The sequence below is a fragment of the Molossus molossus genome, unplaced genomic scaffold (assembly GCF_014108415.1).
Source record: "Molossus molossus isolate mMolMol1 unplaced genomic scaffold, mMolMol1.p scaffold_m16_p_11, whole genome shotgun sequence".
In the NCBI taxonomy this organism is placed as follows: Eukaryota; Metazoa; Chordata; class Mammalia; order Chiroptera; family Molossidae; genus Molossus; species Molossus molossus.
Genome location: NW_023425346.1, coordinates 102,225,157 through 102,243,820, shown reverse-complemented (window position 1 = coordinate 102,243,820; position 18,664 = coordinate 102,225,157). Strand labels below are relative to the sequence as shown.

At 55.9% G+C, this 18,664-nt stretch overlaps 1 protein-coding gene across 1 annotated transcript in view; it reads right to left on the bottom strand.

The window, feature by feature from the left end:
* INPP5D (inositol polyphosphate-5-phosphatase D) overlaps nt 1–9,435 on the bottom strand; it is a 118,568-nt gene extending 109,133 nt beyond the window's left edge. Inside the window, exon 1 of the mRNA XM_036255079.1 lies at nt 9,086–9,435. Within this exon, the coding sequence (XP_036110972.1) occupies nt 9,086–9,219 (134 nt within the window). The 5' untranslated portion in view covers nt 9,220–9,435. The remainder of the gene's footprint in view (nt 1–9,085) is intronic.
* Between the last annotated feature and the right edge of the window lie 9,229 nt (nt 9,436–18,664).

Below are 18,664 nucleotides of genomic sequence, written 5' to 3'. Positions count from 1 at the left end.
CACCACCAGCAGCCGCACTTCAGTCTGGCCCCCTAGTCATCCACGTGTACATACCTGTATACAGAGGCGCACATGGATACATACACGTACACGTGCACATACGGATACAGATTCAGTTAGCCCTAGAGATACACACTCTCCCATGACAGTGCTCAGAGTGAAGGCTCCACAAGGAAATCATCTACAGCAACGGCTCCAGAACAGGGTCCGGGTGGCAGGCCCATTGCCGCCCGGGCCGTGGGTCCCGCCCAGCCCTACCCAGCTCTCTGTGGTGATTCAGTGACAGTGGAGGTGATGCCGCTGGTCCTCCCTGCTACTCCTTGCAGTGCCTGGGTCACATCTCAGGGTAACTGTGTTGGGAACACTCCCACTGGGGACCCAGGTGGGGATGGCACTGGGTTGCCAGTGTACCTCTGCTATCCAATGAGATCGCTCTGTTCTCAAATGAAGTGGCGATGAGAGCTCATTTCCCACGTGATACCAGACAGCCTGGTGACAGCAAGTGCCTCCACCCCGCAAGCGAGGAGGAGGGGAGGCAGGCGTTCCGATCGCCCCTGCGGGGCTCGGCAGCCTCACCGCAGAGCCAGAGGCTGCGGGAATAGCAGCAGGAGGGCACGGGCGCGTTTCATCGATGCTCTCTGAGAACGAGTCCTGGGACTCCCGCAGCGCGGACACCACGGTTAGCAACACTGCGCTGCGCGTTCGAAAGTTGCTAAGAGAGTCGATCTGAGAAGTTCTCATCACAAGAAGAAAACCTGTGTAACGGTGAGGTGATGGATGTTCACTTGACTCGCTGTGGTGATCATTTCACAGACAGACCAGGGGGCACCACTCGGCTGTACACCGAAGCTAATGCAAGGTTCTGTGCCAATTACATCTCAATGGGAAATTATTCTGTATGACTACATTACTAGCCAAACAGACACTGTAAGCATGCCCAGAACATCCTTAACCAGGGCAAGCCAGAGAGAGACAGAGACCTGGAGATAGAGACAGAGATCACCCTCTAAAATTCAAGAACATCATTAGCGTCTTCTCTGCTGATCACCTTGAATGCTTCTGTAATTATTTTTAAGCCCTTTAGTAATAAATTATACATGATTTCTAATTTCTAATGTTGTTTTGTATGTGTTTTCTCTTTTTCTTTCTTGTAAACTTCTGGACAAGACGGTGTGGGAGAACAAGGTCTGAGAACCTGACATTCAAGAAATCCCTGGAGCCCGGCCGGTGTGGCTCAGCAGTTCGATTCCGGTCCAGGGCATGTGCCTGGCTGGCAGTTTGTCCCGAGGGTCGTGCGGGAGGCAGCCAGTCAATGTATCTCTCTCACATCAGTGTTTCTCTCTCTCTCTCTCTCTCCCCCTCTTCCTCCCACCTTTCTCCCATTCTCTCTGAAGATAAACAGAAAAATATCCTTGGGTGAGGATAAAAAAAAAAAAAAAGCCTTGGACCATGTAGAAGCAGGAGAAATGTTCGCCAGCCCCAGGCAGCAAGGGTGTCACCATTCACCACCAAACGCCAAAGAATCCCAGCCAAAGAGAGCAGGCGATGGACGAATTAAAGAGAAGGCAGGAGGAGGTGCCAGGTGCCCAGGTGGCGGCCAGGTGGGAGGTGGAGGTGAAGCAGCCAGGGTGCTGTTGGGTGCCTGCTGAGCACCCTGCCCCGGCAGCCTTGGGGGCCAGCAGGCATTTCCGCGCGAGTCCCTGGGGGGAGGCCCACCTGTTCTCCAGCCGGACCAGCTCCTCTCCACCCACCCCATCAGCTGGCTCTTGGATTGGGAACTCTCCCCCTCCCCTGCCGGTCCTTCTTTGTTTGGGACAAGGATTTGGACAGACACCCACTCTGATCTCTAAAAGAATGTGACCTAATTTTTCCTGATGATCCTTTGTCAGAAAAGAAAAATCACCAGGCCCGTGAAAACGCATTGCCACCCAACAGTCGGGGCACCATTTTTCTAAGGACTCAAAGGCGTCACCGCCGTGTTACACAGAATCACTACAAAAGGGAAGGAAGGAGGGCATTCTGGAGGAGAAGTCTGATTTTCAAGCTCAGTAAGGTTTGAGAGACCACTGCATCTCTAAACCTGGGAAAATCGACCGTGAAAACAGCCACACGAGAGAAGGAACACGATCAGATGGGAACACCTGGAGTTCCAGAGTCAGCATTAGACACAAGAGGTGTTATTTGTAATGAGTAATGCAACCCAAACCACCTGGGTCCTGGTACCTGGGACTGCAATGCTTTTCTGATGAAGGACAAGGGGGTGTGCAGTGAGCAGCCCAGGGAGGGAGGACCTGGTCCACCGAGGCTTGTTCTCGTCACCTCCCGCCAGGCCGGGCCGCGGCCAGCAGCACGGACCCCACCGCCCACGCCCTTCTCACGTCCCTGGGGCCTAGGACTCCAGCCCTCTCAGCACCTCCCACCTAAGCTGGGACTAGTCACTTTGAAGACGGGCTCCTCTTATCTCCTCTTATCTCCACCGTCTGCAGTCTATCTGATTCCACCAGGTGGTTTTTCCTGGCACACGGCACCAGACCTCAGCCTCCAGGCGCTCAGCCGGTCCCAGCAGCCGCGGGCCACCCGTGCGTCATCGAGTCCCTCCCTGCCTCATCTCTCCGAGTACTTCCTCTGAGGAGGCCCCACAAGGCAGCTCGGTGTCTCCCGGAGGCTTCTTCTGGCCTCCAGGAAATTAGAGTAGTGACATGCTGCCTCCGCTCTGCTCCTTCCCCTGTGGATTCTCTTCACGGACCGCCCTGTGCTTCCTGATGTCACTGCTCACATACAGCTCACGAGCGGGGCCAGCTCAGCCGGTGCTGGCCGCATGCTGGCCGTGGGCTCTGCATGTGGTCCTCCCCATGCTATCCTCTCGCTCGTCCAAGGACAGCAGGAAGATGCAGAGCCCAGCTTCCTAAATGGGCAAGGGGTACACACAGACATGTCCTCTCTCTCTCTCCCTCTCTCGCTCTCTCTCTCTCTTCCTTTCCTCACCCGAGGACATTTTTGCATTGATCTTCAGATAGAGCGGGAGGGAGAGGGGGAGGAAGAGAGAGAGAGAAACATCCATGTAAGAGAGACACATCAAGTGGCTGCCACCCACACGACTCCAACGGGGCCAGGGACAAACTGCAACCGAGGTACGTGCCCTTAGTGGGAACCGAACCCGGGACTCTCTGGTCCGCAGGCCGACGCTCTAACCGCTGAGCCAAACTGGCCAGGGTGAATACATTTCTTGTAACAAACAAATGACCAAGAAGCACATGAAAAGTCGCTCAGCACCGTTAATCACTAGGGACATGCAAATCGAAGTCACAAGAACACGCACTTTCACACCCACTAGGATGGTTATCATCAAGAAGCTAATAGCAAGTGTTGGTGAGGACGGAGGGATCGGACCCCACACTGCTGGTGGGGATCGAAGCAGCGCAGCAGCTGTGGCAACGGCGTGACAAGTCCTCGGAAAGGTGCCCGTGGAGCGCCCCTGTGGCCCGCAGTGGAAGTCAACCTCCACACACAGACTTGTACCTGAAGCTGGCGGCGTTACTCACAGTAGCCAAGAAGGAAGTAGAAACAACCCAATGCCCATCGACTGCTGAACAGAAAAATGAAATGTGGTCCACCCACGCAACAGGCTCTTAGTCAGCCGTAAAAGGAAGGATTGGTGCTGAGACATGGATGAACTTTGAAAACAGTATGTTAAGTGAAAAAAGCCAGACTCAAATGCTACACATGGCCCTGGCCGGTTTGGCTCAGCCGTTAGAGCGTCGGCCCACAGACCAATGAGTCGTGGGTTCGGTTCTGGTCAAGGGCATGTACCTCAGTTGCGGTTGACCCCCAGCCCTGGTCAGGTGGTACGGGAGGCAACCAGTCGATGTGTCCCTCTCATATTAATGTTTCTCTCTCTCTCCCTCCCTTCTACTCTATCTGATGATAAATAGAAAAAAATCCTCTGATGAGGATTAAAACAAACAAACAAGACAAAAAAAACCCAAAAAGGTTGCATGTGGTAGGATTCCATTTCTATGAAAGACCAGAAGAGCCAGGTGGTTAGAGGCAGAAATTGGACTAGTGGCTGCCAGAGGCTGGCAGGAGGGGGACGGGGAATTAATGGGTGCAGGGTTTCTTTTGGGGATGATATGATAAAAATGTTCTGCAGTTAGTTCACAACATTATGAATGAACACCGTGGAGTTGTACACTGTACAAAGGGTGGTTTTATGGGATGTGAACTATAACCCAGTTAAGAAAATAACCCAAGGACGTTTCACCCACAGGGGTGCTGGGAGGGCACCGTGAGGCTAGTACTCACGTCAGATCGAGGCAACCACAGAGGGCTTCCCCACAAGGACTGCACCACGTGGCGTGAATTAGGGGGAGAGCAGACTCCGTCACGGGGGTGGGGGGTTGGCCATCTCATCACCATGCCTGGGTTCACGGCCCAGCATAGGCGACCGTTCAGTGGAGAAGCACGGATGTCTGTGCACAGGTGAGTCTACCCTGTTGGGTAGGCAAGCTTGCAGACCACACCAGAGCCAGGGCCCACCCTGGGGGGAAGGAATGCTCTGAGGTGCTGGGCATGGACAGAAAACCTGGGGACACTCAACTTTACCACGGCTGCTCTGAGTCACTTCAAGTGGAGGATACTAGTAATCTGCAGGCCTCCGTGGCCTTCATCCCTCGGGTCTTGCACACAGAAAGAAAACTCGGGAGAGTCGTCCTTGGACAAACTCTTGTGCAAACCGGATGTCAGGAGCCTGTGGTCCTCCAGCTCTGCCCCTGCCCCTGCCAGCACTTCCCCGACGGTCTCTCGGTGCCAGACGCAAGCCACAGGCTTTGCCTTTGCTTTCGCCTTTGCACAACAGTGACGAATGAGCAGTGTCAGCTCTACTGTCTTCGAGAGGGGATTGGAGGAAAGAGGTGTCTGTCACACCCATGCACACCACAGGAAATGGCTCTCTGCCTCTCCTGGGCCTTTCTTTCCTCCGAGACCCTCTCTGGCTCTTTCACCAGGGGTCTCCCCTGCAGACCCCTCAGCCCCACCCATACCCCGGCTTGCTGGCTCCTCCCTGTTCCTTCCTCCCAAGAACAGCAAGAGTTCAAGACCTGGCCCTGCCATTTATGTGTCCCGTAAACATGGCTCGTCACCTAACCTCCCTGGGCCTCGGTTTCCACATTTGCAAAGTGGGAATAATAATAACCCTTCGTCCAAAGCCACTGTGGACAGTAAGGGAGGCGACCCACGGAAGGAGCCCAGGATGGATCCTGGCACGCAGTACACCCTTCCTGAGTCTTCTGCTGGTACTTTTCGGCAGAACAGGTTCCGACCACCTTTTGTTAGTGGAGCGAGGCTGGGGCTTGCTCTCCCTCAAGGGACTGCCATCCTCTTTCTTCCCCAAACAAGTAGAATGCCTTCTCTGAGGGGACTTTGGTGACTAAATGTCCTCCTTGTGCTTCTTCATCTTTCTGGCTCTGCCAACAAGGCCACCAAGTCCAGGCTGCCTGTCCACTGTCCCCAGGGAGGAGCTGCCTGTCCCCGGGCAGGCTGTGTGCCGAGGGAAACCGAGGCTGCTTCCTGCCACGGCTGCTGGACCAGGCTCCGCTCCGAGCCCGTGCACGCCCCTCCCCAGTGGGGAACCAACTCTCTGGTGTGGTTGGGGGGAACTCCACCCAACGGGCAGCTCCGTGCTGGATGTGGCTGACGAACCCGGTCCCAGCAGGCTCTCTGGGGGCCTGAGATGCTCTCACAGAGAGGGCAGGCTGTAACCCCGACAACGCTGGGCCACCTGCAGTTCTGCCTGTCTCGCCTGGGCAGGGGGAGCTGCCCCCCGCTGGGCCATGCCCCTTGCATTGATGGGCCCCCACTCCATCAGACAACCGACAGGCACTGGGCCCCCTGTGGAAACACAGTCCTGGCGGGAGAGGGCACGCCCTTGACGGCCTGTCAGTATCCTCCATCCAAGACAGTTGGGCAGCCCCCAGTGCCCTGTGGACTCCCTAGAGCAGAGCCAACTCTGCTGGTGGCTTTGAGTGGGGCGAGGTGAGGCTGACATAGACCTCACCTGAGACAGCCGCTGTCCCTGTGCTGCACATAGACAGCAGAGCTGGACCTAAACCATGTGGAGTCTTCCCTCTCCAGCTCTCTGTACCCCAAGATAGGCCTCCAGGGTCCCCCCATGGCAGGGCTTTCTGAGTTGCTAAGGAGAGATCTGGACTTTCCTGCCCGGTGACAGGTGGCAGGTGGCAGAACTGACCTCTCCAGAGGAAATGCCAGTTTGCCAGACCTGGGGGACTGTGACTCCCAGGTCACATGGGCAGCACTGAATTGCAGCGTTGTCTTCGCTGCTGCCTCACCCCCTCCCAGGTTCCATTTAAATAGTCAAATCCCGTCCCCTTGTCTGAGCACGAAGCCACCGCTGAGGGAGCTACACTCAGTGCCTGGAGCTCGGACACTCCACCTAAACCAGCACTTGCAGCCCTGGGACCAGGCACAAGCAGGATGAGGTGTGGGCACCCTGGGCCGTGAGGTCTTTTCCGTATGGGTGTTTCTAGAGCGGAGGAGCGTGTCCGTGGCCTCCCCCAGCAGGCCTGGCTCACTTCTGGGCCAGGGTGGCGGGGCTCTGACCTCACTGCACCAGCAGGGTCCCTGCACTCGCTGGCTTCCAGAGACGGCAGGGGTGAGGCCCGTCACCCCGAAACCGAGGGAAGCCCAGCTGCCCCCCCACCAGGGTTTCCGCCCCCGGCAGTGGACCAGGGCGGCGTGGGGCCAGGCTCTCACCAGCGCGCGGGGAACAGAGAAATCCAAGGGTGGCGGGTTGCTTTTCAGGAAGTTACATCGATTTGATTTAAAGGACTGGCTTTTTTCATTTTTCATTTTAAAAGAGTCTGTTCTTTCTGCCTCTTTGGTGGTAAAGAACACTTTCATGAAATGAGCTATACGGAGGTGGCTAGTTGTCATTCAGTTAGTCTTAAAGTCTCTTTAACTGGCGAGGTTAAGGGCAGCAGCAGGATGCGGTCTCCCAGGTTTGGGGGAAGTTTGGTGGTCCGGGGTATCCCTCAGACTATGTGGCTCCTGATCCAGCAGGAAGGGTGGCTCCCCCGCCCCCACCACAGAGGGAAAGAAAGGGGAGCCCTGGCCTGGGGTGGGGTGCCTGGCCCAAGGGCAGGGCTCCCCAGGAGGGCTCTAGCCCTGGTGTCTGGGGATGGGCGGCTGAGAAGTCCAGCCCTGGGCCAAGAGGGCAGTGGGCAAGGGCACCAGGGGCTCCTCCTAAGGTGCAGACCCCGAACACCTGCCACGGACCCGAGTGACCCCGGGCAGGTGAGGGGAGACGGGGGAGGCGCGGGGAGGTGGAAGGATGGAAAGGGGAAGCCTGCTGTCTATCCAGCAGGGCAGCATAGACAAAGGCCTCAGTGCCCAGAGCCCCATCTGCTCATCTGCAAAGTCAGGGGCCGTCAGACCAGAGTTCCCAAGGCGCCTGGTCCCAGCTTTGGCCGGCAGGACCTGCCCAGCCTTCACCTAAGCACAAGCACAGCCCTGCTCAGGGGGCTGCTGCCCAGGCTGGGAGCTGGGCCTTTCTCTGCAGGAGGCTCACGCACACAGACACCCAAGAAATCGGCACCGGCCAGGCAGGAGACAGATCCACACGGGCCCAGTGGAGTCCGATCAGAAGCTCCTTACCCTGTCTAAGATTCTGTTGACAGATCCCCACGGGGGCAGCAACTGTGGGGAAGTCTGGGCCTGCGCCCCTTCTCCGGAGGGTGAGAGTTGGGGGCACAGGAAGCTGGCCTTGGGGTGGGGCTGCCAGCTCCGAGCTCGTGTTCTGGGCCAGCGTGAGCGGCTGTTTCCTAAGCACTCCAGCTGGCCCTTGTAAACACTGGCTGCTCCTGGCGTCACCTGGAACCTCTCCCCAGCCGGCTCCACAACCAGAAGTCTGGTTGTCTGGGGCAGCCTCTGGGAACCAAAGGCCTTGGCTTTGACTCTGAGCTCTCATGTAACCTGTCTGAGCCTCAGTGTCTCCATCTGCAAAGTGGGGTGAGAACAGGACCCGCACTTCAGGTGGCCGGGAGGATGAAATGGGATAACGCGCACATGCTCAGACTCTGTTCTAAACGGGGTCCGTGTTCAGTGACACGTTCGCCCCTGCCTGGAGCGGGGCAGGGCCCTGCCAGCTCAGAGGGACTTCTCTGCAAGCCCAGGGCCACCGCTGAGAGGTACATGGGGACATGCCCTTTGCCCACGAGGCCCCAGCTGGATGGGTGGACCACAGCGCTGCGGGGTGAGGGCCTCCTTGAGACATGGGTCAAGAGGGTGTTTTAAAACGGAACCTTCAGCAAGTGCCTGGTTCCTCAGCTGTTGGGACAACTGCCACATTCAGCAACATCCAGAGCCAGGGAGCAGCAGTTCACAGGGCAGAGGCCCCAGCGGGTGGGGAGCGAGAGGCCAGGGGAAAGAGGCCCGGGCTGCTGTGACGATGACTTCCTCTGTGCTCAGGGCCCCGCAAGTCACTGCTGGGTGAGCTGAAAGTCCTTTCTCGAGTGAACCCACCCCTTACTCGTGTCTCCCCCACTGATGGCTTTCTCCCGCTGCCGGAGCCTGGGCACAGGAGGGTCCCTCTTGCCACATCTGCTCTTCATGAGCGTTTCCACTCTGGGCATCTCCGAGCAGCCCCTGGGCTGAGTGAGCTGCCTCCTGACACACCCACCACCATGGAGCCCCGAGCTTCCGCCTGCCTCAGAGGCCCGCGCCCCTTCCCCTGGGCCCTGGAGCCCCCAGGATGCCTGGCACCACAGCTCCCGGGCAGCTTCGGGGTGTGACCAGGCCTCGGAGGGGGGTGCTCCGAGGGTTCAGCGCTGCCAAACCTGAACCCCGGGGCCAGGCGGTCCACCGTGGACCTCAGCTGGGCCCCGGACAAACCTGGGCAGAGTGCAAGTCGGGCCACTCCATGCGTGATATCAAGACCCCGTGACCTCGGCGGGTCCCCAGCTGCGCCCCACGCTGGTTTCCCCTCTCTGAGCGGCACCCCTGCCTGTCTGCACCCGGGCAGGGGAGGGCGCCAGGCGGCGCAGGGCATGGCCGGGAGGGAGCCTTTACTCACAGCACGCAGAGCGCGTAGGCCCGGGAGATGGACTCGCTGGCGCGCACGAGGAAGCTGCCGTCCTTGCCGGTCCTGGAGAGCAGCTCCTCGGCCTTGGAGCGGGTGATGTTGCCATGGTTCCAGCAGGGGACCATGGCGGGCGGGGGCCTCCTCGGCCGGGCCGGCGGCCACCCGCACGACCGACACGCCACCAAAGGGAGCTGAGGTCCCCGCGCTGCAGCCCCGGTCTGTCCCCTCTCTGTGGCCCCGGCTGCTGCCACCAGCTCACTGACCGACAACTTCCTGTTTCAGGCGCTTTGCGAGGGAAAGGAAACGAGCTGCAGAGAACTTCCTCATTGCAGAGACCGAGCCGGCCCGGTCCTGCACCTTCCACCCCACCCTCCGGCCCGCGCCCCTCCCTCCTCTCGCTGGCCCTTTCTCTGTCCTCGGAGGGGGCTCGGTCTCCAGAGGGTCAAGCGCCAGCCTGTGCCCGGGGCAATCGCAGCTCCTTTGGTGTCGGGAGGCTCATGGCTGGTTTCTGAAGGAGTAGGGCCTGGCAGACCGAAGCAGTGGCCACTCGGGCCTGTCCCTATGCCCACGTGCGGCGGCTGCGCCCTGGCAGGACCCTCAGCCTTCTTCCCTCCCCCAGGGCTTTCCAGCTGTCTGTCCTCTGCCCACCCCATGCCCAAGGAGCAGCGGCTCACAGGGCAGAGCTTCTTCACGGGTCTAAGCCTGCCCAGTGCTGAGCGAAATCGACGGGGAGGGAGACAGTCAAACCCTCCTTCCCACGTTGGAGATTCACGGTTATTCAGACACCATACTGCGCTGGGGACTGGAGGGACCTTGTGTGACACCACCTGACGGCTCCAAGGACCCAGGTGGCAGCTCAGGGGCTGGTGAGGGCGACGGACCTGTTCTCCATGGCAACATGAGTGCAGGCTGGGCTTCACCTGTGAATCTTTCCGGAACACTCAGGAAACCCACACACCCCCAGGGGCAAGCGGGCACCTGGCCAGCAGCGATGCTCCTTTCTGAGGGCGACATCTCAGCGGCCTCGGGGGTGGCCAGGCAGAGCTACCTTCGCCCACGGCTCAAAGGGAAGCTGCCTCCACCCAGGGCCAGCAGATTCGAGGGCTCCAAAGCGGACATCTACTTCTTAGGCCCCAAACTGGGTGCCCTCAGTCCTGGGGTCAGACCCAGCAGTGTGAAGGGGCAGGTGCTGACCTACTGCACAAGGGAGCTCCCCAACCCCACACCAGGCCTCACCCCCCAAGATATGACAACAGAATCCCCCCAGGGCCTGAGCCAGGCCTCCGCCTTGGGGGAAGCATCCCCTAAAGGAGGAGCTCACGTGTGCCAAGGGGCGCCCAGCCCCTCCAGCCTGCAGCAGCACCCACGCAGGTGATGCTGGTGAGCAATCGCTCTCATCCAGGTGGGCCGCCCCATTCGGACTCTGGGGCCCAGAGCGAGTGTGCCCCACCCCCACTACTGGGCTCCAGGTGAAGGTCCTATCGGAAACTCCAGTCCGGAGAACTCCGGTCTCTACCCCACCTCCCCAAACCCAGCCTCCCTTCCAAGCCCCCTCCCTGGCTTCTCCCCAACCTTCAGCAAGCCCATGTCAGGGGTTCCTGGGCAGGCCCTGAGAGGGTGTGGAGACACCGTGGGGATAAGAGGTGGCCTTCACGCTCTGGCCTCCCCGACATCAGCTGGGCCCTGGGTCTGCCAATTCCCCACAGCCCCTGTGGAGGCCTCGTCTTCCCTCACCCCCACCTCCACTCTGCCCCATCTTGCTGCTCCCATCATGTCCCCCTTCCTTGCTGACCTGCACAACTTCCATCTGCTCCCAGCCTCAAAGCCGGGTCACTCCAGGGTCCATCAGAAGGCTCCATCCGAAATCCTGGCCCCTTAGTGCCTTGGCCACCTCATCCCTGCAGCCCTCCCACCGCTCTTTACCTACCCCCCGCACCCCACTTTCCAGCTCCCCACCCTCCCTCTCTCACTCCATCCCCGCTGAGTCCTACCTCGCAGCAGAGATGGGCAGGCGTGGCTAGTGGGCTGTCCTTGCCGTTTGACTCTAGAGTGACTTTCCTTTGACACACACATGACACAGCAGATGTTTCCCTAATTTGGAAGGCCCACCCCCTCTTCACTTCCTTCCCAACTCAACTGCTCGGCTGTCCGACATGGTCAGCTTTCTTGTCCTCCTGCTCCCCCTCAGACAACCCCAATATCTAGGTCAGGCTGCCCTGATGGTGGGTAGGGCCTGGGGAGTCTCTTTTGCAGAGCTCCGTCTCATAAACAGTGCACTAAAGACTTGTGGGCTGAAATCAATGGGCCCGCTGAGGTTCCGCGATTTATCAAAGAAGACTGAACCGTGGACAGAGAGGTGTGTGCAGGTTTGACGTCTCAGCAGTGCACGAGAAGAGTCTTCATGACGGCAGGTCCTCTGCCTGGGCAGGGTTAGTCTGCTTCCGACAAGTGCACCTTCCTGGCTGGTTGCACATCTCACACAGCAAGAAGAGGGCAGCAGTGTGAGCCTGTTGATTCTGAGACGACATTGATCTTCTTGCTGTTGCGTTTCCCAGCACCGTTTATCTATTGCTGGGGGTTTCATTACTCGTGATGCTGCTTTGTCCACGGTGCCACTGTGAATACCAGCTTCTGTGGTTCCCTCCGAGGTTGTTCTTTGCTTCGGGGACAAGCAGAGATGTGTGTCTTGCCCAGATCAGGCAAGAAAATGTTCACAATAATTCATTTGCTGGCCATGTTAAAGCTCCTGTTCCGAATGTTATAGCTTAAACATAGAAAAACACATCTTTTAACCAGCTTCTCTGGAATTTGGGGGGCCACAATCACCGCATTGCTCTATGGTGATCTCTTTCACTGATGACCACATCCCTGCCTTGCACATTCCCAAGGAGTGTCTATCCCCACTGGGCATGATTAAGATGAACCTGGACAGCTCAATGTCAGCTGCCTGGAGGAGCCCATAGGTAGTGTAGAACAATGGTCTCAAGAGCCATCGGAGGAGATGCTGCTGCCTGACACCTGGACAGGGACCTCCAGAGGGGGTGGAGTGACTGCCCAAGTGCTGTTGGCAGGTGTGTAGAGGGCAAAGAACACCTGCCACAATCCCTGCCATCCTCGGTGCTACTGGATGGAGGCAATGCCATGGGTAGAACACCGTAGGTGAGAGAAGACCTGGGGCCCACAAGCAGTTCAAGGCCAGGGATTGTCCACAAACCATTAGTTGCCCAGAACTCTAAACGTACTTGTGTCTGATGTAAGAGTCACCCAAAATCAGCATCTCAGCACTATTCTAGTCACCCAATCTTGTGCCGTCACATACCACCCTGGTCAGAAGTGGCCTGCTCCTCAGGCTGTTCCCTTGAATCACACCCAGCCATGAAGCTCCAGAAAGATCCCATAAGTCAGAGGCTCAGAGCTACTTGGGGCATCTGGTCAACCCCACATGTTGGGGAGAGGGTTGGAAAGCAGCTGATGAGGAAAAGGTAGGATCAGGGCTCATGTGGGCCCAGGTCCAGACTGAAGCACTTCACCTAACTGCACTGCCAGCCCTGGCCAGTGCCAGGCACTGCAGGGACACTCGGAAGATCTCCAGGAAGTCAGAGCACTGAGCAGCATCAGCATGGTCTGGCCGGCACCAAGTCACGGGCACTTGGCCAGCTCTAGAAGCTCTGGGAAAAACAGACAAAACCTCGGCGTTGAAGAAATGCTAACATGGCAGGCTCCCCCTGCCATCTCCTTACAAGGAACCTCAGATCCGCTTCTGCTGCTGGCCTCTCGAGGTGATCCTCCACGCCCTCTCCTGGACCCCTGCAGACACTAATTCCATCCCAGTTTGGTTCCAAAGTGGCTGAGCGTGAGGCCTCCGGGTGCCTGAAGCATCCTGGCAAATAGGCGGGTGAGAACACCCTCCACCCTCTTCCCCCCACGTCGATAACTGTTTCAGGCTGGAAATCAAACCCTAAAACCACAGACAGGTGAGGCCAGGGTCTGAATCCAGCTCTGCCACAAATGTCTAGCCACTGAATCTCAGTTTGCTTCTCTGTGAAGTTATGGGACTCGCCTGATGCCAAGTAGATGCTCGTGACAAGGTAGGTCTCCGAGGTGGCCCTCCTGATTCGTGCCTGGAGGGCAGAGTCTGGGTGGGCTCCAACCTGCAACCAGCTTCAGTGACACTTGCTGTTGGCTTATCAACCCAGGTTTGAAAGAGGATGGGAGTCTATCCCGCGCTCTTGACCTGAGCTAAAAAGAATCTAATTGGGTCAGATTCTGAGCCTGCCGATTCCCGCCACCAGGGGGAGTCTTGAACTCCAGCCCAATCCAAGAGCTCAGGTGGATGCTCTGTAGGGCACCAACTCTCATGTTCCCATGGCAACAATGCCACCAGGGATAGAAGTGACTTCGCAAGAGGTCCAAAGGCCAACAGAATCTAAACTGCATTCAAAGATGTACAGTGGCTACCAAGGCCTGGCAGCAAGCTGCTCTGTCCTTGCACTGACCGTGCCGGAGAATCAAACGAGTGAACAGCAACAAGGAGAATTAGTTTCACTTTGGGAAGAATCGGCCAAGGGAGAATCACATCCACAAAAATAACTGGGGTCTTTTGCCAAGATTGTTAAGGACAAGGAAAAATATTTGTAATCATGCAATGGTACGTGAAAAAAAAGATCAGGAAACCAATGAAAGATATTGATTCCAATTATGGAAAAACTTTATCTCAGGAAATCACTGCTTTTGAAGAGTGCTCAGTTAGGTGGCAACTCCATGAGCAATTTTTTTCTTCCTTCTACTTTTCCAGCTTTCTTTTATGACCACACACAACTTTTATAGTAACAAAATTAAAAATAAAAAGACAACTCTGTTTCCGGAAGGTGTGTATGAAATCTTCCAGGACAACTTGGCTTCATGTGGACGGTTGGTGGCATCCTTCAAGTTTCATAAGAAAGAGACTGACCTTTGTCTTTAATCTTTTAAAAATATTTTTAAAATTAAAAAGTAACACATGCAGCCCTGGCCGGTGTGGCTCAGTTGGTTGAGCGTCATCCCATGCACCAAAAGGTTGCCGGTAGAATTCCTGGTCAGGGCACATGCCCAGGTTTCAGGCTCAATCCCCAGTAGGAGGCGTACAGGAGACAGCCAATTAATGTTTTACTCTCACATCAATGTTTCTCTCTCCCTCTCCCTCTCCCTTTCTTTCTCTCTAAAAAAAAAAAAATTAATAAAAATATTTTTTAAAAAGTAACATATGTGCACACTAAAAATTCAACTAGCACAATGAAAAGTAACCTTTCCTGCTTGCCCAGATGCCCCAGTCCCAGGGCCTCAAGGCCAACATCTTGATTATTCTTGCAAAACTCTCTATGCATACACAAGCATATTTTTGCAAGGTCTCTTTCTTTCTGCCTGTTGTGAACCTTGCTCTTTTCACTTAACAATATTTCTGAACATTTCATGCAGGTTTTTGTGTCAACCACACTTTTTTAAAGCCAGTGTACCATTCCATGCTATACAATTCATGGTGCCAACGTGCTGACGGACACCCAGCGGGCTTCCAGTGTTCACCGTTACAAACCACGCCACAGCGCACGCTTGGCCAGGCCTTTGGGCACCGTGCAGTCAGGGTACCTGCTAGATAAGTCCCCAGAAGAGCAACCTGGGTTCAAAGGCAAAGCCCTTTTTCATTCTTGATCGATCATGCCATATTGTCTTCTAAAGTGGTTACACCAACTGCCATAGCCACCATCTATGAGAATCAGCCCAGAGAGGCAATTCTAGAACATCCACTTTAAGAAAGCCATATAGGCCCAGCTGGTGTGGCTCAGTGGTTGAGCATCGACCCAGGCACCAAGAGGTCACCGGTTTCGATTCCCAGTCAGGGCACATGTCCAGGTGGTGGGCCTGATCCCCAGTGGGGGTCATGCAGGAGGCAGCCAATCGATGTACTCTCTCATTGATGTTTCTAACTCTCTCTCCCTCTCCCTTTCTCTATCTAAAATCAAAAAGAAAAAACAAAAAGAAAGAAAGTGATACAGGCCCTGGCCGGTTTGGCTCAGCAGTTAGAGCGTCGGCCCGCAGACCAAAGAGTCACGGGTCTGATTCTGGTCAAGGGCACGTACCTCGGTTGCGGTTCGATCCCCGGCCCTGGTTGGGGTTGTGCGGGAGGCAATCAACCGATGTGTTTCTCTCACATTGATGTCTCTCTCTCTCTCTCTCCCTCCCACTCTATCTGAGATAAATGGAAAAATATCCTTGGGTGAGGATAAGAAAGAAAGAAAGAAAGAAAGAAAGAAAGAAAGAAAGAAAGAAAGAAAGAAAGAAAGAAAGAAAGAAAGAAAGAAAGTGACATGGCTGAAAATCCCACTTACGAAAGAGATTTTAAGAAACAGGCCATGGTGACTTGTTTCAACAAGTCACTTTCATAACAATATTCATGTACAAGTGAGCTGTCCCCTGTATTTATGATATGCTCTGGATTTAAAATATACATATGTTTCCTTTCCAAGCAAGCTGCCTGGATGTTTCCTGAGCTGAACGTGAAAAACATGAAGGGGCTGACCCAGTGGCCTAGAGGCCCTGGTCACTTTGCATCTTTGTGGCACTTGGGGTGGAAAGCAAGACACACCAGTGATCTCCTCAAGGTGACCGTGTTGCCATAGCAACCGCCCCCTCCTGGTTCTCTGTCTCCCAGGGTCAGATTTGCCAAACGGTGGAGACAGCAAGTCGCTGGCCCTGAGCCAAGCCATTGGCCAGCACTGGTCCGCCTGCCTGTTGCTGTCTCATGCTGGGTGGCCACTGCCCAGGCCCCTGTGCAGCCTCCAACTCTGTTCCGGTCTCAAGCACCTCCCAAGCCTGAATCATGACAGCCCTCCCTGGCAGGGCCTGTGACTGTATTTCCTAAACGCATTTTCTGCCAACAGCCACTCACTTTCCGCAGGGATGACGTGTCAACCCCTTTCCAGCTTCATATTCCGTTCCTCTCGCTCTGTGCCTGGCCATCAGCAGTGCTCCTGACCGGTGCGCCAAACGAGAAACACCCACCCTGCTGGTTCCAGCCTCATCCCATCAGAACCTCTGCCTGGTGGTGTCTCCTGGCCTCTTCCTCCCTCGTGGCCACCCTGGGTCTCAGGAAGCCCTGGGTTTTCCTAACCGAATCCACGCCCATTGATCAGCTCTCAAAGCGATGCCCCTCCCCCGCCATCCCTGCTGCCCCCCCTCCTGCCGCATCACCTCTTTCCTGGACTGTTTCTACCTTGCAGGCTCCCAGAAGCATAGTCTTTCCTGACCACGCTCCTGCTGGGCACCCTGCCTCGGAGCCAGCCGGTCCTGTTCTTTCCTGAGCGCGTTCCTATCGTGATTGCAGTGTTCTGCATGCACCTCTCCGAATCCACGTTTGCCTTATTCGCCCCCCAGGCCGCGGCCTCCACCCGATCGGTCAGCTCGGCCGGCACAGACTGGGGGCTTCAGTGGCACACTGGTCTCCCCCAGTTCCGAGGCTGGGAGCCCCAGGTGAATAAGACAGATGTTCTAGTGAGGACTCTTCTCCTGGCTTGCGGGTGGCCGTGTCCTCACATGGCCTTTCTTCACTGCCTGGATGGGGGGGGTTCTCTTCCTCTCCTGTAAGGCCACTAACCGTATAGGATTAGACTCCATCCTCATGAACTCGTTTAATCTTGATTACCTGCTAAACGCCCTACCTCCAAATACTGTCACGTTAGGGGTTAGGGCTTCAGTGTGTGCATTTGTAGGGGGATCGGTTCAGTCCATGGCGGTTCCCCCTACACACGGCCGAAGGAAACAGCTCACCTGTGTCTGTCGACTACTGCCTGCGAGACTCTGCTAAGCTCTCAGCATGAACTGTCCCGTTCAGTCCTCGTGACACCTCACAGGGGGTCTCATTATTATCTCCATTTACCGGCGGAGAAACTGAGAACCGGAGAAGCTAAGTGATTCATCGGCAAGGCAGTGGCAGATCTGAGATCCCCTCGCTCGTGTCTGCTTGATCTCATAACCACCGTGGATCGGACATACTTCGGTTATAAAGCCTGAGATTCTGCGTTGGGCTCTGAAATTCTTAGGCCAGAGCCTTTGCCCCCTTCACCTAAATCCCCCCAGTCCTCCCCGGGCCCCATGTGCCAGTTACCTACGCCAGTGTTGGAAGTAGCACAGATGAAGGAGTAGCTGCATTCCAGGCACGGGGTGCTGATCCCCTGCACACAAGAGGTTCAGACTGTAGAAACAGAAAGGTTCCTGGTGGAACAGAAGTACGGGTCTCACCCTTTTCTAGGTATTTTTTATTGTAAACTCAAACATGTCGGTTGAGGTGTGGTAGAGAGGACCAGGACCTAGGCAAGTTGTTGAACCTGTCACACTACAACCCCCTTCTGGCCTGGAGGTCCTAGTTCTCACTGCAGCTGTGGCCTGTTAAATCGCAGACCTACAGCTTGCAGTTCTGGTTTGTAGCCACATTGCGAAGAATCACAGGTTCCCCTTCCGGGACTTTGCACACTGTGTCGGAGATCTCCGAGTGGCCCCTTGCTGCCTGTGGAACAGAGCCCCGAATTCTTCACTTGCAAGGACTCTCTCATTTTTTTTTATCCTCACCCAAGGAAATTTTTTCCATTTTTTGTTCAGATAGAGTGGGATGAAGAGAGAGAGAAACATTGACGTGAAAGGGACACATCGAGTGGCTGCCACCCGCACGACCAACCAGGGCCGGGGACAAACTGCAACCGAGGTACGTGCCCTTAGTGGGAACCAAACCCAGGTCTCTCTGACCGCAGGCCGACGCTCCAACCGCTGAGCCAAACCGGCCAGGGCTGCAATGACTCTCTAACTCGTCCCCGCCTGCTTCTCTTCTTGTGTCCCACCCCACTCTGGGGCGCTTGGCACATTAGAAATTGTGTTTTCACTGAAAGCCAAGTGGCCCTGTTGTTATCAAACCACACTTGGGATGCCATGGAAAGATCTAGAAAGAAAGAGCACACTCCATGCATGGAAGTAACATGATTCACACAACAATGGCCAGCTGAGCGCCAGCTGACCCAGAGCCTTTGTGTGCGGAAGGGGGGGCCTGACAACTCGGCCTGTGACCCTTTAGGTGTGGAGAAAAAGAAAAAGAGGCGACAATGGGATTCCACCTGCGTTTGCTGGACCCTTGAGCTTCTGGTCCAGGGCAGAGGTGGGGGCTGATGCCTGCAAGGGCCTGATGCTGTCCAGGCCAGGACTACATGACTTTGAACAAGTCACCCGCCTCCCCGGGCCTGTGTTCAACCCTCGTCAAATGAACAAAGTTAGGCCAAAGAATATTCAGAGAGCTTCTGACCTCTGCAGATTCTAGAGCTTTCTGTATCGTAAACCTAGATCATAGAACACATCAGGGAGAAAGCAGGGACCATGACTTATGAATTAAAGGACAAACATGTGACAGTTTTCTGGGAGCTCAGGTGTCTAAAAGTACGAAGGCAGAGAGCCACCCCAGAACAGGACAGGGTGACTCACAGTGGGGAGCTGTGCTTGACACCTGCAAGCAACACGTCTCAGGACATTTGAGATGTTCATCTTTGACGCGATAAT